This window comes from Pseudorasbora parva, chromosome 13, assembly GCF_024679245.1.
Source record: "Pseudorasbora parva isolate DD20220531a chromosome 13, ASM2467924v1, whole genome shotgun sequence".
Lineage (NCBI taxonomy): Eukaryota > Metazoa > Chordata > Actinopteri > Cypriniformes > Gobionidae > Pseudorasbora > Pseudorasbora parva.
The window spans coordinates 43649162-43670382 of record NC_090184.1 but is presented as its reverse complement, the minus strand read 5'-3'; the positions used below and the strand labels follow the sequence as shown (position 1 = coordinate 43670382).

General features: G+C 38.9%; 1 protein-coding gene across 1 annotated transcript in view; it reads left to right on the top strand.

Moving 5' to 3' along the window:
* The window catches only part of ikbkb (inhibitor of nuclear factor kappa B kinase subunit beta), a 67789-nt gene that overhangs the window by 15686 nt on the left and 30882 nt on the right, over nucleotides 1-21221 (top strand). Inside the window, exons 4-5 of the mRNA XM_067414520.1 lie at nucleotides 5093-5210; nucleotides 5358-5427. Coding sequence (XP_067270621.1) covers nucleotides 5093-5210; nucleotides 5358-5427 — 188 coding nt within the window. The remainder of the gene's footprint in view (nucleotides 1-5092; nucleotides 5211-5357; nucleotides 5428-21221) is intronic.

Here is a 21221-nt window from a genome sequence, read left to right as displayed (position 1 = left end):
CTTTAAGTTTTGATACTTGCAGGATATTCTAATAGTATGTTGACCCCTTGTATGTCAAAAGCTCAAGAAAAATTAGATTTCTCAATTCATGACCTCTTTAAAAGAACACCATAGTAGTACCATGCTACATGGCCAATAAACCACAGTAGTACTATTGTGTTTAAAAGATTTAGATTTTTTGAGAAATCTTAATCCAATGAAATCCAGAGTTCTGGGAGTCATCCATACTAAATTTAACCTCCAAGATAAATTGTGCATGCAAGATAATTTTTAAATAGTTAAAACTGCACGCTGTCCGTCGAGTGTCGCAGTGTGAGTGTTTTCATGACGCTGTGGTGTGGTTCCCTGGATTGCAGTGGTTGTGTGACGAGAGAGAGACAGAGGGGTTGGGGGACATGTTGGTTTCCTCAGATTTATAGCAGGCTGTCTGAGCCACAAACCTGGACTCAAACACCCTCTTGTAGAGCCCAGTGTGCATAGCCAGACCACAACGAGCACACACACAGATGTTTTTGGGGAACACACCCAGGACGGAGTTTCTCTAGTTCACACATACAGTGATGATCAACCCATAATTATGATGATATCAGTGTTTAATCTCAGAAATGTCCTGCAGTAGAAGCTGCTTAACCTCTTTCTTGGGGCGAAGGAATCCCGTCATGTTTTCCAAGGGCCGCAGCTCAGAAATAGACTGACGTCAAACGGCACGAGGCCTGATTAAACTCACCCGGCCGTCATGATAAATAAGCAGTGATTGTCTGTGTGTGTTAGACTCTGACGTGTCCACCGTAACCCAACGTGATTTCAGGGCATCCGTGAGTGGCCACGTAATGATAACATTTGTGATGAATCTTTGCTGTGTGGTTCATAACGTTCCAACAAGGATTATTTTATTTTCAGTTTAAGAGTCTGAGCACTGATTAGTATAAGGTTTGGTCATCTTGAGCATATTTTTCAAACAAGAAGCAACACTGCATGAGATATTACTTTCTAGAGTCTGTATATTTTCAAAACCCACTCATAATTAAGAGACAATATGTAAGTCTGAAATCTGATGCATTGCTGTTTCTCAAGTAGACTTATCTTGTTATAAAGAATTTTAGATATTTTATCTGAAAAACAAGATAAAAGTATAATTTTTTGCAGTGTACACTTTTGAAAAAGCAGTTAGTTACACTACAGACTAAAAACAATAACTTTTATTTATACTAAATTTGTATAAAGCAGCATCGGGTGGAGGCTTGGACAACTTGTTTGGAGGCTTGCTGCAGTTTAAATGGACTTAGTGAAGTCTGCCATAGACAAACCAGAGAGAAACAGTTTCATCAGAACAGAAGGTTTGTTAGAAATGAATGAAAGTGGCAATAAGAATGGGATCAGTGCTTAAACTACAAAAACATGAAATAAATCCTGATGTTGAGAAAAAAACATTTAATTTTAATAACCGCGGGATAGGGAACGATCAGACTGCACTATATAGAGCAGGGGTTTTCAAACTGGGGTCCGGGGCCCCCCAGGGGTCCTCCAGAAGGTTCTAAGGGGTCCCCAGAAAAATGTTTGATAATTAAAAAATAAAGCAAAAATTGATTAAGTCTACTGGCCAATCTAACTGTTTAATTTCTAAACGTTTCTCACCTTGTTTACCTTTCAGAATTGTATATGTTTGCTTTGTATCTTGCTAGTGAATTTCTCTCACTATAGTCCATTTTATCTCGCTCACTGGGTTCGTAGATCAAATTTCTTAATTGCGGTACACGATCTGCTTACAAGTACATACATTTATTGTGAAAGTTGCTTATACAAGTCATTTTTAATTGAACACCTTCGTCAGGTTTATACGTCCAACATTAAGTATATCCAATTTAAATTTGGAAACAATGTTGTATTTAAAATCTCATACTTACTATTTATCTAACAGTTTAAATGTTTTTCAATTCATAAAACTATATTGATGGATTTAAGGGGGTCCCCCATAAAGGTGCATCATATATGGCGGTCCTTGGCATCGTAAAGTTTGAAAACCCCTGATATAGAGGATAGGGAACGATCAGACAGTGCACTATATAGAGGATAGAGAATGATCAGACAGTGCACTATATAGGGGATAGGGAACGATCAGACAGTGCACTATATAGAGGATAGAGAACGATCAGACAGTGCACTATATAGGGGATAGAGAACGATCAGACAGTGCACTATATAGAGGATAGGGAACGATCAGACAGTGCACTATAGGGGATAGGGAACGATCAGACAGTGCACTATATAGAGGATAGAGAACGATCAGACAGTGCACTATATAGGGGATAGGGAACGATCAGACAGTGCACTATATAGAGGATAGAGAACGATCAGACAGTGCACTATATAGGGGATAGAGAACGATCAGACAGTGCACTATATAGAGGATAGGGAACGATCAGACAGTGCACTATATAGGGGATAGGGAACGATCAGACAGTGCACTATATAGGGGATAGAGAACGATCAGACAGTGCACTATATAGGGGATAGGGAACGATCAGACAGTGCACTATATAGGGGATAGAGAACGATCAGACAGTGCACTATATAGAGGATAGGGAACGATCAGACAGTGCACTATATAGGGGATAGGGAACGATCAGAGAGTGCACTATATAGGGGATAGGGAACGATCAGACAGTGCACTATATAGGGGATAGGGAACGATCAGACAGTGCGCTATATAGGGGATAGGGAACGATCAGACAGTGCGCTATATAGGGGATAGGGAACGATCAGACAGTGCACTATATAGGGGATAGGGAACGATCAGACAGTGCGCTATATAGGGGATAGGGAACGATCAGACAGTGCACTATATAGGGGATAGAGAACGATCAGACAGTGCACTATATAGAGGATAGGGAACGGTCAGACAGAGCACTATATAGGGGATAGAGAACGATCAGACAGTGCACTATATAGGGGATAGGGAACGATCAGACAGTGCACTTTATAGGGGATAGAGAACGATCAGACAGTGCACTATATAGGGGATAGAGAACGATCAGACAGTGCACTATATAGGGGATAGGGAACGATCAGACAGTGCACTATATAGAGGATAGAGAACGATCAGACAGTGCACTATATAGGGGATAGAGAACGATCAGACAGTGCGCTATATAGGGGATAGGGAACGATCAGACAGTGCGCTATATAGGGGATAGGGAACGATCAGACAGTGCACTATATAGGGGATAGAGAACGATCAGACAGTGCACTATATAGGGGATAGGGAACGATCAGACAGTGCACTATATAGGGGATAGAGAACGATCAGACAGTGCACTATATAGAGGATAGGGAACGGTCAGACAGAGCACTATATAGGGGATAGAGAACGATCAGACAGTGCACTATATAGGGGATAGGGAACGATCAGACAGTGCACTTTATAGGGGATAGGGAACGATCAGACAGTGCACTATATAGGGGATAGGGAACGATCAGACAGTGCACTTTATAGGGGATAGGGAACGATCAGACAGTGCACTATATAGGGGATAGGGAACGGTCAGACAGAGCACTATATAGGGGATAGGGAACGATCAGAGAGTGCACTATATAGGGGATAGGGAACGATCAGACAGTGCACTTTATAGGGGATAGGGAACGATCAGACAGTGCACTATATAGGGGATAGGGAACGATCAGACAGTGCACTATATAGGGGATAGGGAACGATCAGGCAGTGCACTATATAGGGGATAGGAAACGATCAGACAGTGCACTTTATAGGGGATAGGGAACGATCAGACAGTGCACTATATAGGGGATAGGGAACGATCAGACAGTGCACTATATAGAGGATAGAGAACGATCAGAAAGTGCACTATATAGGGGATAGGGAACGATCAGACAGTGCACTATATAGGGGATAGGGAACGATCAGACAGTGCACTATATAGGGGATAGGGAACGATCAGACAGTGCACTATATAGGGGATAGGGAACGGTCAAACAGTGCACTATATAGGGGATAGGGAACGATCAGACAGTGCACTATATAGGGGATAGGGAACGATCAGACAGTGCACTATATAGGGGATAGGGAACGATCAGACAGTGCACTATAGGGGATAGGGAACGATCAGACAGTGCACTATAGGGGATAGAGAACGATCAGACAGTGCACTATATAGGGGATAGGGAACGATCAGACAGTGCACTATATAGGGGATAGGGAACGATCAGACAGTGCACTATATAGAGGATAGGGAACGATCAGACAGTGCACTATAGGGGATAGGGAACGATCAGACAGTGCACTATATAGGGGATAGGGAACGATCAGACAGTGCACTTTATAGGGGATAGGGGACCATCAGACAGTGCACTATATAGAGGATAGAGAACGATCAGACAGTGCACTATATAGGGGATAGGGAACGATCAGACAGTGCACTTTATAGGGGATAGGGAACCATCAGACAGTGCACTATATAGGGGATAGAGAACCATCAGACAGTGCACTATATAGGGGATAGGGGACCATCAGACAGTGCACTATATAGAGGATAGAGAACGATCAGACAGTGCACTATATAGGGGATAGGGAACCATCAGTGCACTATTTTTTTACAGTAGGGGTTAGGACTCATTTTGCTGTTGAAAATGATCTCAAGCACAGTAAAGAGGTGTTTCTCCAGGGTATTGGGATATCATCGAAGGAATAAAAAAGAGAATTACATTTTCAAAGTTTAGATGCTTAATCTTTCTTTAGACTACACAAGAGATGTAATGTGCAACTCTCTCTAATTTTTGTTATTAAAGCAATTATGTCAGGATGGTGCCTATGAAGGTTAAAATGAGCTGTTTATTTTCTCAGATGATAGTTTTAGGTGTTGCCGTGGCAGTTATCCTGTTATGGTGCCTGGAATTCATCTGTTTTTATTTCTCTTTGTCCTAAGCGTGTGTTTTATAGGAGGTTTGTGTAGGGCAGGGCCGGCCAGCCGTCTGAATATTACAAGGACATTTTTAATAACAACATTATGCAACCCAGATTATATGTACATTGAGTTCTCTGTTGTTTGCACGTAATGATAAAGCATGCGTCTTCTCGCAGGTTGAATCACATGAATGTGGTGGCGGCGAGAGATGTTCCAGAAGAACTCCAGAAACTGGCCACAAATGACCTGCCATTGCTGGCCATGGAGTACTGCCAGGGAGGAGACCTACGCAAGGTGTGGCACTTACAAATGGGGTTTGAGTAAACATGAGTTTTTGGACATGCAGCATGATAAAACCCATTATATATGAACATTCAAATAATTCAGTTGCATGTTCATGTTGCATTATCAAAATAATCTCTATGCTTTCTGTATGTTCAGTACCTGAACCTGCTTGAGAACTGCTGTGGCATGAGGGAAGCTGCTGTACTGACACTCATCCAGGATATATGTGAGTCCACATACACCAGCCAATGACTTTCTAAAGTTATTTCAGGGTGTCCGCGGGGTTTTAAAAAGTATTAAAAAGTGATAAATCAAAATTGTCAAATTTAAGGCCATTAAAAGTGTTAAATGTGGTCTCAGAGGTATTATTTTTTTCCAAATTAGGTATTATTTTTCAGACTATCAGGTGGCCTATTTTGATTGAAATTCTATCTGCGTTCGCGTTAGTTTGTTTAAATATGGGCTTTAGCAGATCTGGGCACAATCAAAGATCTTTCGTCTCCGTCTCAACGTATGTTTGATGCTGACGTCATATTCAGCGGTCGTTCGGCATCATCTCAGAACACTGCGCGCTCAACAGAAGTGGCTGGCTTACGTTTTATTTTAGACTTGCTTCAAGGCATATCTTCAACGACTATCCTCATAAGAGCAATCTTAAATGATTTATATAAAGTCTAAAATGAACAAAAAGAGTTGTGAGAGAATGAGGCGCGATCCATAGACGGTATATAAACAGTGAGATCCGCGTGGCTGTCTGCTCTTAAAGGGACAGCAGCCAATAAAGCTTCCTGTCAGTAAAGTTAAAGAACAAAGGGAACAGAGAAAATGACTCGCTGGGCTTGACTAAATAACTTTTGTAGCTTCAATAAGGATTAACTATTTCATTTATATTTTATGCAGTGCAGACTGCATTTAACTTTGATACCTTTATTAAATATCTGTATATTTTCTAACTGTTAAGACAGGAAGGGCAGGAATAAACATGACATTTATTATGGGTTTATGTTAGCATTGTTTTAAGTTTACTTAAATTAAAAACTGTTATATTTTTGAAGCCTAATAATAAATGTAAAAAATGTAGCTGTATTAATATCAGTAATACTGGCCTTCATTCATAAAAATATGCCATTTAAACAAGTATTTAAAATATATTCTCTTTATGTTGTTTCTACATTAATTTGATTAACAGTGAAATTATTATATAAAAAATATATTAAAGTATTAAACATTTCTTTTTTTATTGCGATTAATTGCGATTAATCACAGAAAAAAATGTTCAACAACTTATCACAGCTATAGAAATGTAATATTTGGCTCAGGTTTTGTTGTTGGAAAAAAAAACACTAAATAATTTAATTGCTGAATTACCAATTATTAATTGAAATCAAATGTGTATGCAGTAATGCTTCTCCTGAACCAACCTTTGTGAATGTTGAGATGTATTTTACTGTCTGAATGATAACTTGTAACAGATTTCCTCCTGCTGTCGATTCTAAATCTATTCTTTTTTGTATGTTATATATGTCAAAATCTATGTAAATAATAGAAAGGTCGCTGATTAACACTTGCAATTCAATGTCGTGATGGTTTTAAAAATATTCTGAAGGTAGTAAAAAAGGTATTAAAAAGTAGTAAATTTAACTTAAGGATTGCTGTATATACCCTGTATTTCCACCAGTCGCAACACTTCTCTCTAAAAAAATGCTGGGTTGTTGCAACCCAAATTTGGGTCAAATATTAGTGGTCGACCTATATATCGCCAAGGCCCATATTTGGCATTTTTTAAATATCAGCATCGTCTGATAAGTTTTCTGATTTGCTGATGTGTTAGAAGCAGGACTTTTATTTTGCAGCGTATCAGTGCCTGATCACAGCGCTCACGTTTTTTAAATTATTCCTTTATTTAACCAGGGAAAACATATTGAGACCATCGGCTCTTTTTCAAATGATCCCTGGCCAAGAGAAATGTATCAGAACCTCAAAGAGCAAAAAAAAAAAAAAAAAAAAAAAAAAAAAAAAATAATAAAAAAAAAAAAATCACCCGAATTGTTACATTTGCATTTGATTCTATATTAAAACATTCATTGTTTTGTTAAAGGACAACTCTGGTGAGAAATGACCCTAGGGGTAATTAACCCATGGTTAGCGAGTAGATCGTTCTCTGGGATGCGTTTTCATGAAAATCGAATGTAAAGAGTTTCATCTCTAAAAACAGATTAGCTTGTAACGCTTGTGTATGGGGCATAGAATAAGTCAAATTAAACCGCTAGTTAATACCACTAACAAGGCTCAATATAGCCTCACACTAACACGGCAGCATAATGAGGGTCCATACATGCAAACCGCAGCATTGAGAACTGTGTAAGAGTACAAACAGTTTAATAAGAAGATACTTTATAAAGACAGTGCATTACACGTTTACGGTCAGGCACCATCTTGGAAAACAGTCTCGACTCGTCTATAAGCTAATCTGTTTTTAGAGATAAAACTCTTTACATTCAATTTTCATGAAAACGCATCCCAGAGTTCTGGGGTCATTTCTCACCGGAGTTGTCCTTAAATGTTTTATGCCTTCATTTGATTAACAGCATTTCTGATAATAAATTTGTAGAGACAAAAAAAGATTTTATAGGTCTCATTATTAGATTTCATTATTGTAAAAATGTTAATAAATATTCAACTGATAAGACATGCTTTTGAACAGGGGCGTTTCTACGATTTTAATTTTAGGGGGGCTCAGCCCCCAGTGAGGGTAGGCCAGTAGAAAAAATGGTAACACTATTTAGGGTCCAAATTGCGCTATTAACTAATAGCTTACAAACATGCATACCCAGAAGATATTGGCTGTTGATCATTAGGCTACTTATGAAGCAAATATTAATACCTTACTGCATGGCCATACTGTACATACATTAATCATACCCAATAATGTAGGCGGGTTTATAGATCCCAGATGTTATGGTGGTTCGGAGGCATGCTCCACTGAGAAAATTTAGATTTCTATGATCTACATATGTGCATTTTAAGATGTTCTGAAGGCCAAAAATTAGATAACAATAGCTTGAAAACCATGTCACTGGGCAGTAGATTATTTCTCTCTCTTATCTCCACATCTCTCTTTTTCTCTGTTTTAATCTTGCCCTGTCTTTTCCCCTCATATCGCTGAGCCTAGACTGATATAGTTTTTCCTGTTTTTGTCAGTGAAGAAAGTAAACATATGGTTTACATATTAACATACTGATATTTATATGTTTCATGAACAATTTTCTTAGACATGTTAATTTACTGTTTATTAAAATTTTAAGTTTATTAAATTCACAGTATGAACACATTCATTACTAATGCCCAATACAGGCTGAAAAAGCTGAGTTTTTTTATTTACTGAATGTTACAAATAGAATTATATTAATTTACAATATATACACATTCATTATTAATCTTATGCTTAATCTGATGAAAATGGCTTTGTTAATATTTCTTGTTCGTTAGGGCCTACATGAATCACATGCATATTTCCAGTTAAAAATTGCGAAATTAGACGAAAGATAATTTTTTTCTTTTGTGTAATATTTCTGAATTAACATGTCAAACATGAATGTTTAGTTTAGCTGCATATATTTATCTTACTTGACGTCGAGTTGCGCTGCTAAAATTTACTCAGCCTCAGCGGTTTCTGTGTGACCATAAAGCCCGCCTACTCTGATTTGATTGGTTTTATCAAATATTTTGCCATTGACGAGCGGTGACAGATCAATGACGCTCAGATTTACACACACACACACACACCTCTGCTTTTGACGTGCACTGCGCTCTGCTCAGAGCCGCTGCGGATTGAAGTGACAAGCCCCGTTCACACCGCCAGCGATTTTGTCACTGCATGTCGCCAGCGCCAGAGATTCTTGTCGCTAGTGGGCGTTCCCACTACGGGTTGCATATAAACGTCATTAAATATATTTGTACTATAGTACCGTTTTTATTACTAGTGTTTTGCAGAACAGAGCAAGTTATTAGAATACATACACACTGTACTGTAATAGGTAGACCATATTGCATGCAGTTAAGTCAAAACTTACTTTATATACCCACAATCCCAGACACGTTTTTCCATGCATCATTTTTTTAAATGTGTCTCTGTATGTAGGCTACACAGAGACATATTATAAAGAACAGGGGGCTTGCTAAAAGCTAATATCCACAACTCCTCCGGACACCGCAGTAGCAGCAGTACAGCAGACTGATCACGTGCACTCCACTGACTTCACTCCTATTGGTTGTCGCTCGCGAAAATCGCTTCTCATTTGCATAAAGTTAAAATTTCTGAACTTTTGTCGCGTGTCTCGTTTCGCTTGACACGCCCACATTCTGTCGCCAACGGTCACTGTCGCTCGTGTCGCCGGAAGTCGCCAGCGCTCCATTGAAATGAATGGGATCGTGTCGCTTTGTCGCTGCGTGTCGCTGGCGGTGTGAACGAGGCTACAGACTAAAAAATGGGAGGAAGCCGAAGCCTCCCGCCAGTTTCATATGTTTTAAAGGTTATTCACATATTTTTTAGGGGGGCTGAGGCATTAGTTTAGGGGGTAATAACTGCTAAAGCCCCCCTAAAAAGGGCCTAGCGACGCCCATGCTTTTGAATATTAAAAGATTGAACCAAACCAATAAAACTGAATCCAGAAAAATAAGATATAATAAACCGATTTCATAGAGGCGTAAAAATTAATTTGTTAAACTTGTGTAATAATATTACATATTATTTAATTTAATTAGACAAATTTTTTTGACTAATGAAATTTATGTTAAAAAATAAGAACATTTAAACGGGGAAAAAAGGAATTTAAGGAAGAAAAAAATTACGTAGAGCCGTATTTCAATTTAATTTAATTAGACATGCTTTTTGCTTAATGCAATTTAGTTTAACCATTCAAGTGGAATCCAGAAAAATAAAACACAAAACAAGATTTTGGGAAGATATAAAACAGATTTCATCGGGCTCTACAGCACAAATAACACGGCCAGCTGTTTCCGTCAGTTTTTCCAGCGCAGGCTTGAGTCCCAGCAGACGTGAGTCAGATGAACGGACCGCTCTCTCGTGATCACGTGAACATATGCGAGCCGTAAACAGAGGTCAGCAGAACTATTCTGTGGCGGCTGCGTCTGTTTACGTTTCTGCTGAATCTGCGTTTGTGTCACATCAGCTCTTTTAAATCTCAGAATATACACCCAGTCAAATATTTAACCCAGATTTGCAGTAGGTGGAAAGGATGAATCAGACCAATCTGATGTCTACACACACACACACACACACACGTTTGTTTCACTATATTAGTGAGAACATTACCAGACTTCCATTGATTTTATATCAGGTTAATGATACTTTCTATCCCCTAACCAACCCCTATCCCTAAACCTATCACAGGAACTTTTTTTTGTTTTGGCCGATTTATAAGCCTTTTTAACTAGTGAGGACCAGTCCAATGTCCTCACCAGTACATTTTTTTCAAATTTTACTATATTAAGCCCCGTTTCCACCGCAGGAACTTTACCCAGGAACTAGGAACTTTGGGTGGTACTTCGTGTGTTTAGACCGCAGGAACCAGGGTATAAATGAAGTTCCGGGTAAATATTTCCCCCTCCAAACGGCGCTGCTCGCGAGGTAGTACTTTTTCAAAGTTCAGGAACTTTCGAGGGCGGGACTTGGGCGCTGAACATGCTGATTGGTTTAGCTCACGCAGCATTTTAGTTCAACCGGCATTTTTAAAAGTCTTTTGCGAGGTTCGTTCTGCGTTCAGTAAAATCAGTCTTGCTCTCTGTCTGGTGGCGCGCGTTCGTCTTAGCCATCTCACGTGCAATGTCCGTAATAGCTGATAATAATATACATTGTCTAGCTTTACAAGCTTTCTGAATATGCTGTTGAATCTGCATATTAGTGCTCTTTTCTGTCGTTGTTAATTACCTCTTTAGTAAACCTATACATAACCAGCAAAAGCAGCACAGCTTGAATCTCTTCCATACTCGTTATTCATTTTTTTTCACCATGTAAACGACCTGACCGATTACTTTTAAAGTGTGTGTCCTTACATGACGTGACGGCGCGCTCCGCGCTCATGTTGACAAGAGAGGAAAGTAAATTTTTCTGAGGGGTAAACTTTTTATTTCGTGAGTTATGAAGATAATGTTGGAGTAATGACACAGCGTATATTGCCCCGGGCAGTTTTTACTTTAACTGCGCCTGACAGAAGATTTTTTTTTTCTGAGATGATTATTACACTTTACAACAAATAGCTATAAATAATACTGTATTAGTCCTGGTGGCCGTTAAGAGTTGCTATGGCTACAGTTAACACATTCAGCTGCTGGAGAAAACAGCGGCGACATTTTTGATGCAGCAGACAAACTGCATGTGACAAAATGATTGCGATTGAAAGTCATCACATGTAAACACCAGATCGGTTTAGATAACGTCTCATGTAAATAGTCCACTAAACCTTTCAATCGGTACACTTAAAAATGATTACTATCCTTCACTGATTTGGAGGAGCAGTCGCGCGCAGTCCTACATCACCGGACTAATTTGCCTAATCTTCTCGGAACTTTATCGCGGTCGAAACGCAGACAGTTGCAGGTCTGGGGGGGAGAAAAGTTCCTGTAAAAAAGTTCTTGGTACAAATTGTTCTGGGTAATTTTGGTGGAAACGGGGCTTAAGTGAGGACATTTGTGCCCTCACAAGTATTGCCAAACAAGGAACACACACACACACACACACAGAAATAAGTTGTCTTTTTTTAGCAAAAATATGTCGAGAAATGTGTGGGAGCTCTACTAAAACCTGTGGACAATTGTCCTCATTTCCTCGCCCCTGTGTCGATCCAAACCTGTATGACTTGATTTGATCTGTAGAACAGAAATGGAAACACTTAAGCTTAAACTATGATTCATTTAACTTCATTGCAGACCTTTTTTGTAATCCCTAGAAATATAAACAGACCCAAATGATTCAACAAGTCTTGAAGTACGAGTAAAGCGCTATGACTGAACGTGGAGCCGCTCAGATCATGTTTGAGTTCATAATGAGACTTTTGAATGCAGACTTTGGTTTCTTGGCATCTCTCATGAATCTCATATGTGAGATTTCTGGGGTCTTTTTTAGGGGAACTTGTTCTCTCCTGAGAAGCAGAACTAGGAATTTGTCGGCATCTATTTTCACTTGTAACTTTCAGAACGTCTCGTCTCGTGAAAAACATGGTTCGAGAGGGAGAAGGTTATGAGATATCTTTGACCGTTAGGAGGTTTACTAAACAGGACAAATTAGTTAGAGACAGCACAAAAAGTCTGCAAATTAAATTGAAGTTTAAGCAAATAAAAAAAAATTAATGAGAAAGTGAGGCTTTGCATGTTTGTGGTGTTACCCATGCACTTTACCAGCCAGTTCCTGTAAAATGCAAACTCTTAGTGAATTTTGCTCGTCCCATCAATGGTATAAAAGCCGAAGTGGGTCCAAACTTTGGACTAAATGTGGCTAGGCCATGTATTTTACTCACACTGCTGTCTGCCGTCCCGTTTAAACCCTCTTTTTCTTAGGCTAGTTTAGTGGTTCTCGACTGGTTTGGTCATGAGCAGAGGTGTCAAGTAACGAAGTACAAATACTTCGTTACCTTACTTAAGTAGAAATTTTGAGTATCTATACTTTACTGGAGTAACTCTTTTTCTGCCTACTTTTTACTTCTACTCCTTACATTTTCACGCAATTATCTGTACTTTCTACTCCTTACTTTTTAAAAATAGCCTCGTTACTCCTCTTTTATTTCATCTTGTTTAAAAAAAAAAAAAACTATGCAGATAAATCGCGTCATCCGGATAGTGTGAATTTGATTGTGGTTGGATGAGAAGCGTAAACATATACCAAACCAACACCCTATTGGTTACTACGCACGCGGTGCTGCCAGATTGGGCGGGTTCCAGCGGACTAGCAAGCACTTTCAGTCAATCAGCAGCAGACGCGCTCATTCATGACAGCCAGGTTTTTAGTGCGATAACTCGTCGTAGATGTATTCAAGTGATCGCTATGCTAAAGTGGCATACATACAGTATATATATAAAAGCCGTTTCTACAGAAAACGTGGATTACACCTGTGACTCGAAGACTCTTTATAAATATAATCATGATTCCTGTCCATCATAATATACACACTCAGGACATCTGCAACTAGCAACCCCAACAGCTGCTGAAAGAGGTTTGAATCAATGATGAATCAGTTTTGACTGTGGTAAGTGCATGTTCTATGAACTTCACAAGGGTAGGCTACTGTAGTTTTGTCAGAGCAAAGCTAAGCGCATTGTTATTTTTTTGTCGGCGGATTATTGTACAGTATCAATGAATTATGCATTTTGGCAGTGGCATGGGCGTAGATTACGGGGGGGACGTGTCCCCCTCACTTTTAATAAAAAGGTATTTTCGTCCCCAGCACTTTTATTGGGTCTCACAGATTCTAGTCGACCCGCTCCGAGCGGGATTCGAACCAGCGTTACCCTGCGCGGCGGCGGCCAAATTAACAGGGACGCTAAAGACAGCCTGCTCTAATCTCGGTTGATAGAGCGCTTTTTGAGGTCACGGGCAAGTGTATTTATATAGAAACCAATGTGAATACATTAAGATTTAAAATCAGAGACAAAAAATTATCTATGCATGACCTGTCATTTTATTCGCATCTAAATATGAGGAGGGCACTCTCACAGAAAGTCCAAAGTCCAAAAGTGGATTCGTAGAGGTAATATCCAGTCACGCTGGAGCTGCAGCTGAAGGAAAACAATCGTTATGAGTGATGAAACGTGACGAAGACAATCAGACGAGTGCGAAAATATATGCTTTATGTGTGTTTTTCAAGCCATCTGATTGTAGCCTATTTATTGAAAATAAAGTAGGCCTATCATATGAATAATGCAGCTTTTTAATGTTTAGTATCTTCTGCTCACCAAGGCTGCATTTATTTAATCAAAAATAGTTAAAACAGATTAAGTTAACAGACCAAATTAAAACAGCTTTTTTCCTATGTGATCAAAGCTGAATTTATCATTACTCCAGTCTTCAGTGTCACATGATCCTTCACTAATCACTCTCATATGATGATTTTATAATCAACAAACATTTATGATTATTATCATTGTTGAAAACAGTTGTGCTGCTATAAAATGTTGTGTAAACCATGATACATTTTATTTTTCAGGATTCTTTGATGAATAGTAAGTTCAATGGACAGCATTTATTTGCATTTATTAAATAAATTATTATATTTTGTAATATTAACAATATTACTTGTGATCAATTAAATGCATGTCTGCATTTGGCAATGCATAAAGGCTAATAATCATAAATGTGTGTTGATCATCAGATCCTCATATGAGAATGATTAGTGAAGGATCATGTGACACTGAAGACTGGAGTAATGATGATAAATTCAGCTTTGATCACAGGAATAAATTGCATTTTACTATATATTGACAGAGGAGGAAAGCGAGCTGGTTTTGTTGAGCTTTGAGCCCTGCACAGGCCCTGCACAATCCTATGACACACTCCTGCAGTCATTAAAATAGTTCAGCTTTTTTTTGTAATGTCCAAGTAGTTATATTTTGTTTAGTTTCTTTATTAAAGTTAATTTAGAAAAATGTTTGGATTATTTGTTTGTTTTTTTTTTTTTTTTTTAAAGTGACAACCAAGCAGTCAGCGGCCGACAGTGGGTATGAGGTTAGGGGTGTAAAAGTCAGGGCCCGTAGGGCTCTAAAGCGTCGACCCAATCTGGCAACACTGATCACAAATGTAGCCTACATTTACATTCCAATAAAGGTTATTGATAACATTACTTATAGGCAACTAGTCATCATATCTTCCGCTTCAGGAAACACATGTTAATGCGTAGCAGTACACATAATGGTATATTTCCATTGTACTAAAATGCATTCATTTTCAATGGGTAGGCCTATATATGCGGCTGAAACAGGTAGCCAGTGCCTCCCAAATTTTTCAACATTAACATTTTAATATAACATTATAGTCATTATGGCCTTTAGAAAAATGTTTTTTGAGGAGGTGGGGTAGTGCACTATAGGCCCCTGTGGTTTGGCCTAAGCTTTTGTCTTTAATAGCATTTTTTTTCCTTACATTACTTTTACTTTTATACTTTAAGTAGTTTTGAAACCAGTACTTTTACACTTTTACTTAAGTTAAAAGCTTGAGTTGATACTTCAACTTCTACAGAAGTATTTTTAAACCCTAGTATCTATACTTCCACTTGAGTAATGAATGTGAGTACTTTTGACACCTCTGGTCATGAGACCCATGTTTTCCCCTGGTTAAGCCATGACCCACTTTAAAGCAAGTTTATTTCACACTAAAAAATCCCCTTTTAACATGAACTACACACAATTAGTAAGAATATGACTAATACTGAAAAATAAACAGCAGGCCTATTAGGTACGGCTTTAAATAGCAATCCCAAACTAGTTATGTTAATACAATTACGTTGGTATGAGCCAGCAATCATTTAAAAATAGAAGAAAATAACAGTGAAAATGACATGGCATTTTGGGGTTATGGAAACCATGGTGAATACACAATACTACACTGTAAAAAAAGTCAGTAAAAATAGGCACAATGTACTGTATCAATATGAAGGAATATGTTTTACATGTTGTTGTTTTTTAATTACACACTGCATTAGTTTGTGTTTTAAGGGTTAATGGAAATTTTCGTAATATTACTGGATAATGTTCTGGCAGAAAATGACCAGTACATTTTCCGTTTTTATGTAGGACATTCTCTCACCATTTCCTACATTGTAAAAAAAAAAAAAAAAAAAAAAAAAAAAATTACATTCTGATTTCAGGAGGCCTTTAAATTTCATGTTTGAAATCACCAATGAACAACAGCCGTCTCAAATTTGGTTTCTAAACACTTGAATCAGGACAAAAAAAAGCTTTTTTCTAGCCTGGACAAAGCAAGTGCGCAAACACAATCCGAAACACGCATAGTATAACATCCGACAGGACAGGAAAGTTCGTTTTATGAGGTGAGACTTTTTATTTCGTAACAAGTTACGAAAATAACGATAGACACCAACATCTCACCATAGATACTGAATTAGGACAATGTGTTTCTCTCATAGACTGTAAAAAAATATGGACGTAGTGTCCGTGACGTCCCCCATAGGATTCTGATAAGCCGTTCTGAAGCTTAAAGTATGGGCGAGCTGGGCGTCGCCATCTTGCGAGCGAGTCATCACGTGTCACTCCCGGATAACAGAAAATGGGCAAAAGGGCGGGATGTGGGCGGAGCTGAGGTGATGCAATGACTATAGACAACAGATAAATGGCTATCCACCTGTAACCACGCCCTTAATTATGCAGAACTTTAAGGCTTTATATAATGTAAACGAATGAGTTATAAAAAAATTAACCCCTTCATGATGGTCAAAATTAGCCGTATAGACAAAAACACAATTTGTACCAGGCTGTAAACATGTTTTATTCTGCTGTAAAGTTGGGCATTTTAACATGAGCTCAATGAGAGTCTGCTCCTTCTGGAGCCGCTCTAGTGGCCAGTCGATGAACTGCAGTTTACATTATTTCCGTATTGGCTTCAAGAGAGACCGCGGGAGGTTGCCGCTTGATTTTTCTCAGGCACTCTGACAGAAGCGTCAACAGTTGTTTTTACGCACGTCTTTCAAAATAAAAGTCTTGCATCAGAAAAACATTTAGAATTGCGTTTTTGTTGTTGTTGATGTTTCTTCGTCTGCACACTGGGCTAGTTAACTTATATTCACGTTTCCCTCATTCATGTGTTGAGCGCCACCTCAAAGAGCCATCAAGTAGTGATGCAGAGCATGGGAAATTATTTAGAGAGCCTTATTTTACCAATTTAAACATCGATATTTGACACCAGCATATCAATTTAAACAAAACGCACAGAAAAGGACAACAATACATTGCCATATTGATATGTTATCCCACCATTACAAATTAGCATCTGGTTTAAGACATGCCTTTTTTGAGCTGAAAATAAAATTTCACCAACACCAGTAAATGGATGAGAGCAAACCTTAGTAAATCACCTTGCATGAGTAATTTAAATACTCTTCTCCCATACATTTCGCATCTGGAAGTGAAACTCCTACAAATGCCTATGCAATGAGGTCAGCAGCAAAAATAACCCTGTCCATGACCTTTCAGTGATAATTTGTCCCTAAGTGTATTTAGTAAATCCTGACAGTAGTTTTAAACACTAAAAGAGGGATTGCGTTGACGCAAGTTGTTAGTAAATCTGGCCCGTAGTAGTACATCTGCCGTTTCACTCTGAGTAGATTCTCTTTGTGTACACTTGATCAGGAATGAACAAGCTCAAACAGGATCTAATGAAAGGTCACAAATGCTGTTACATTATCTACGGTCACTCTGTGGTCCACCAGAGATTTTCCTGTTAAATCACAAAGATGAACCTGGATTTAGTCACCAGCCTCATCCTGTTTAGTTTCCTCTCAAGTGAAAACACTGCGGTTTCCTAAATGAAACATGAGATGAACATGATCATCAGTTCATGTGGAAGTCATGTTTCCAGTAAAATCGGCAGGTGTTTGACCCTGATCCTACAGGACTATTATTGAGAATTTATTACGAAGCCTAATTACGGTCATCATTTAGTATGCATGTCATTCTAAGTCTGTAAGGCTATATCTTCTGCAGAACCCAAAATAAAATATGGACAAAATCCAGAGACGCATTCCACAGAAGAAATAAAGTCATACACTTTAACCCTCATAACACATCGCACAATTATTTCTCATGTCAGCGGAAACAACTTAAAATACTTCATCATTTTTGGCCATGCATACATACATCTAGTTTTATTTGTGTTCTCTCACAATAAAAACAAATCCTTGTGTTTTTGTAAAATAAAGAATATAAGCAGGGTGCGCTTTCATCTCTCTCTCTCTCTCTCTCTCTCTCTCTCCTCTCTCTCTCCTCTCTCTCTCTCTCTCTCTCTCCTCTCTCTCTCTCCTCTCTCTCTCTCTCTCTCTCTCTCTCTCTCTCTCAAAACTCAGGCCCCATTGACACCGTATGGTTTAAGTGACCCAATTCTGATTATTCCCTCTCACGTGGCACAGATCGGATATGACATGTGAATGCGTAAGCAGGAAAATGCCGCGTGAATTTGGATATTTCCCAATAAATGCGAGTTGACCGTCATTGAAAAAGAGATGGAGGCGAATGACGTCAACTCGGGTGGATAAAAACTGCGATCACATGACAGTAATGGCACGATGGAGGACGATGTTTTGCTGACCTTTAAAGAAAAGGAAAGCAAACCATTGAATAGTCATCTCTTCTGCATCCATTGTATATTTAACCGTTTAACTTCCGCCTTGGGCTGTTTCTCCAGTGGATACTCTAAATGCAAATATCGGATACGGGTCACTTTTAAAAGATGATGTAAGCGGGTTGTCCCAAAAAAGTATATAGTCACCAAATCAAAACTGTATCAAGACCTGCAGTATAAATGTGGCCTCAGTAGATACTTATCACAGAAACATGAAACGTATTATGATTTAATGCCATATTAGCAGCAATGGCTATATTCATGGCAATCAACAGTATCACTTCAATACATTGTTTACAATAATATCTTAAAAAACAATCACTATACAAAACTCAGGCATATATATCAGTAACAACAGTCATAATAACAACAATTGCATAGAATCTTTCATTTGAATATTTGACAACAAATCTAAAATGACTCCAGGAGAAACCTTTTTAAAAATATCAATTAATGTGTTTTCTGAATAAAACCATTGTCTAATATTATTTAGAAAAGGACATTCTATTAAAATATGTTTTATACTCATGAAATTCTCACACAAATCACAAACCGGTTTCCTTCCCCCTTCAAAAAATATGAATGAGTGAGTCTTCAATGTCCAATTCGGCATCTCAGATATGACCAGGTTGTATATACATGTTCAAAATAATAACGAATAACTCCTTGATTTAAAACTGGATTGACCTCATATAATTGGTTATTTACACATTTCGTTCCATTCCCTTTGCCATTTGTTGTAAATGTACAGGTTCAATATGGGTTTAACGTCAGATGCTGGTATTTTACATTCTGTCATTTCCAACTGAAGTGCGTCCTTTGCTGCTTTATCTGCTTGTTCATTACCAGTCAATCCCATATGACCTGGTATCCTACAAAAAACAATATTAACATCTTGTTTCTTTAAAGAGTCCACTTTCCTTATTACGCTATTAATTATAGGATGTTCAATTTTCAAAGAATCAAGTGCTTGAAGCAGGATTTAGAATCTGTGCGAATTAAAAAGTTGCTTTGTTCTTCCTTCTTAATTTGTTCAAGAGCTAGAAGTAATGCACAAGCTTCAGCTGTGAAGATTTAAAGGGGGGGGGGGACACTCATTTTCAGTCAATCTCATGTCAATCTTGAGTACCTATAGAGTAGTATTGCATCCTTCATATCTCCAAAAAGTCTTGTTTTATTATATTTATAAAAGAAATATAGGCTGTACCGAGTCTTTCCGGAAAAAAACGAGCGGCTGGAGGCGTATCGTGTGGGCGGAGCTAAAGAATGACGAGTGCGCAAAGCGGTGACGTCCTCAAGCGTGGAGAAACCCATCGCTATCGATCTCCGCTAATAGATATATGATCCAGAATCATTCGGAGGCTGAAATAAATTGAACAGGAGAAGCAGCAACAGCAGGACGTCCGTCTCTGTGGTATGGACTGTATTTACTCTTTGCACGTCAGACTAGTGTACATAGAACAACACAATAGAGTCCGTTAGCCCATTTGAATGACGAAGCACGCGATCGTGTCGTTTACTGATGTTTACTCACGCGACGAGCCAACAGCACAGACATTTGAAGCAGTTTTACTCACCGGCTGCTTCCAAAGCAGGACCGAACCTTTATCGCTGGGACCGCTCCGTCAAAAACACACTTCTTTGGTATGATTTGGTGAAGTCCTGTGACAGCAGTGACCGTGGAGATCCGCAATGTTGTGAAGCTTCCCGTCATTTCTGCGTTCAAATCGGTTCAAATGCAGCGCTGCCTTCCCAGAATGCTGTGCTGAAGTGTTGAAGTCGCTCGACGTCACCCATAGGAATAAAGGGGAGCGTGGCGCCTGGATCGACTGGATCTGCAGCAGAGGGAGTGTTTATGCGCGTGCATTTCCTCTCTCGCTCTGGTCACGCGCACGCACCCTACCGGGAGAAGAGCCCGTACGGCCCATACAAGGACCTTCCGCTCTATTAACGTCAAGCCGACCCATACTCGTAAAAAACTCTCCGAAACTAGTGAGACACCGGAAGGAGTATTTTTGACACAGAAATACTCCATCAAACGTCCAACATTAGTTTTTGAAACTTTGTCTATGTTTAGGATGGGAATCCAAGTCTTTAACAGTGTAAAAAGCTCAGTATGCATCAAACAGCATTTCACCCCCCCTTTAACTTTGTCCAGAAATGCATTTTCCATAGCGTTTTGACCCAATCACTACTGCAGCCGATACCCGACTGTCTGATTTTGATCCATCTGTATACACAGGTACATGAGTTGGTAATATTCCCCTGCAATGTAATCTGTAATGTATGCATCTAAAGAGATGCACAGTTTCTCCTAGCTCAGCTCAGCTCATCAATGTTAATGTGATCACACCCACGCGCGATCCATGCCAGATGGTAATTTTCCCTCACTGTCACATTACAGTATTTGTGTACTGTGCGGCCATACATGCTCAGTGATTGGCTCATTAACTTCCTCTGTTTGTGTATGTGAGTGACTTTTTTATTTGACAGTAAAATGAAAAAAACCTGCTGTGTTTTAGGCTTATTCAATGGCTTTCAATGCGATGCTTTTGTGGATGTGTGTGTGTTTGTGTGTGCCACATTGGGATTGTATAGGCTCACCCCTTCATGTATGTGTATGTATGATCTGCATTGCTTTGGATTTATTTGTATTGGAC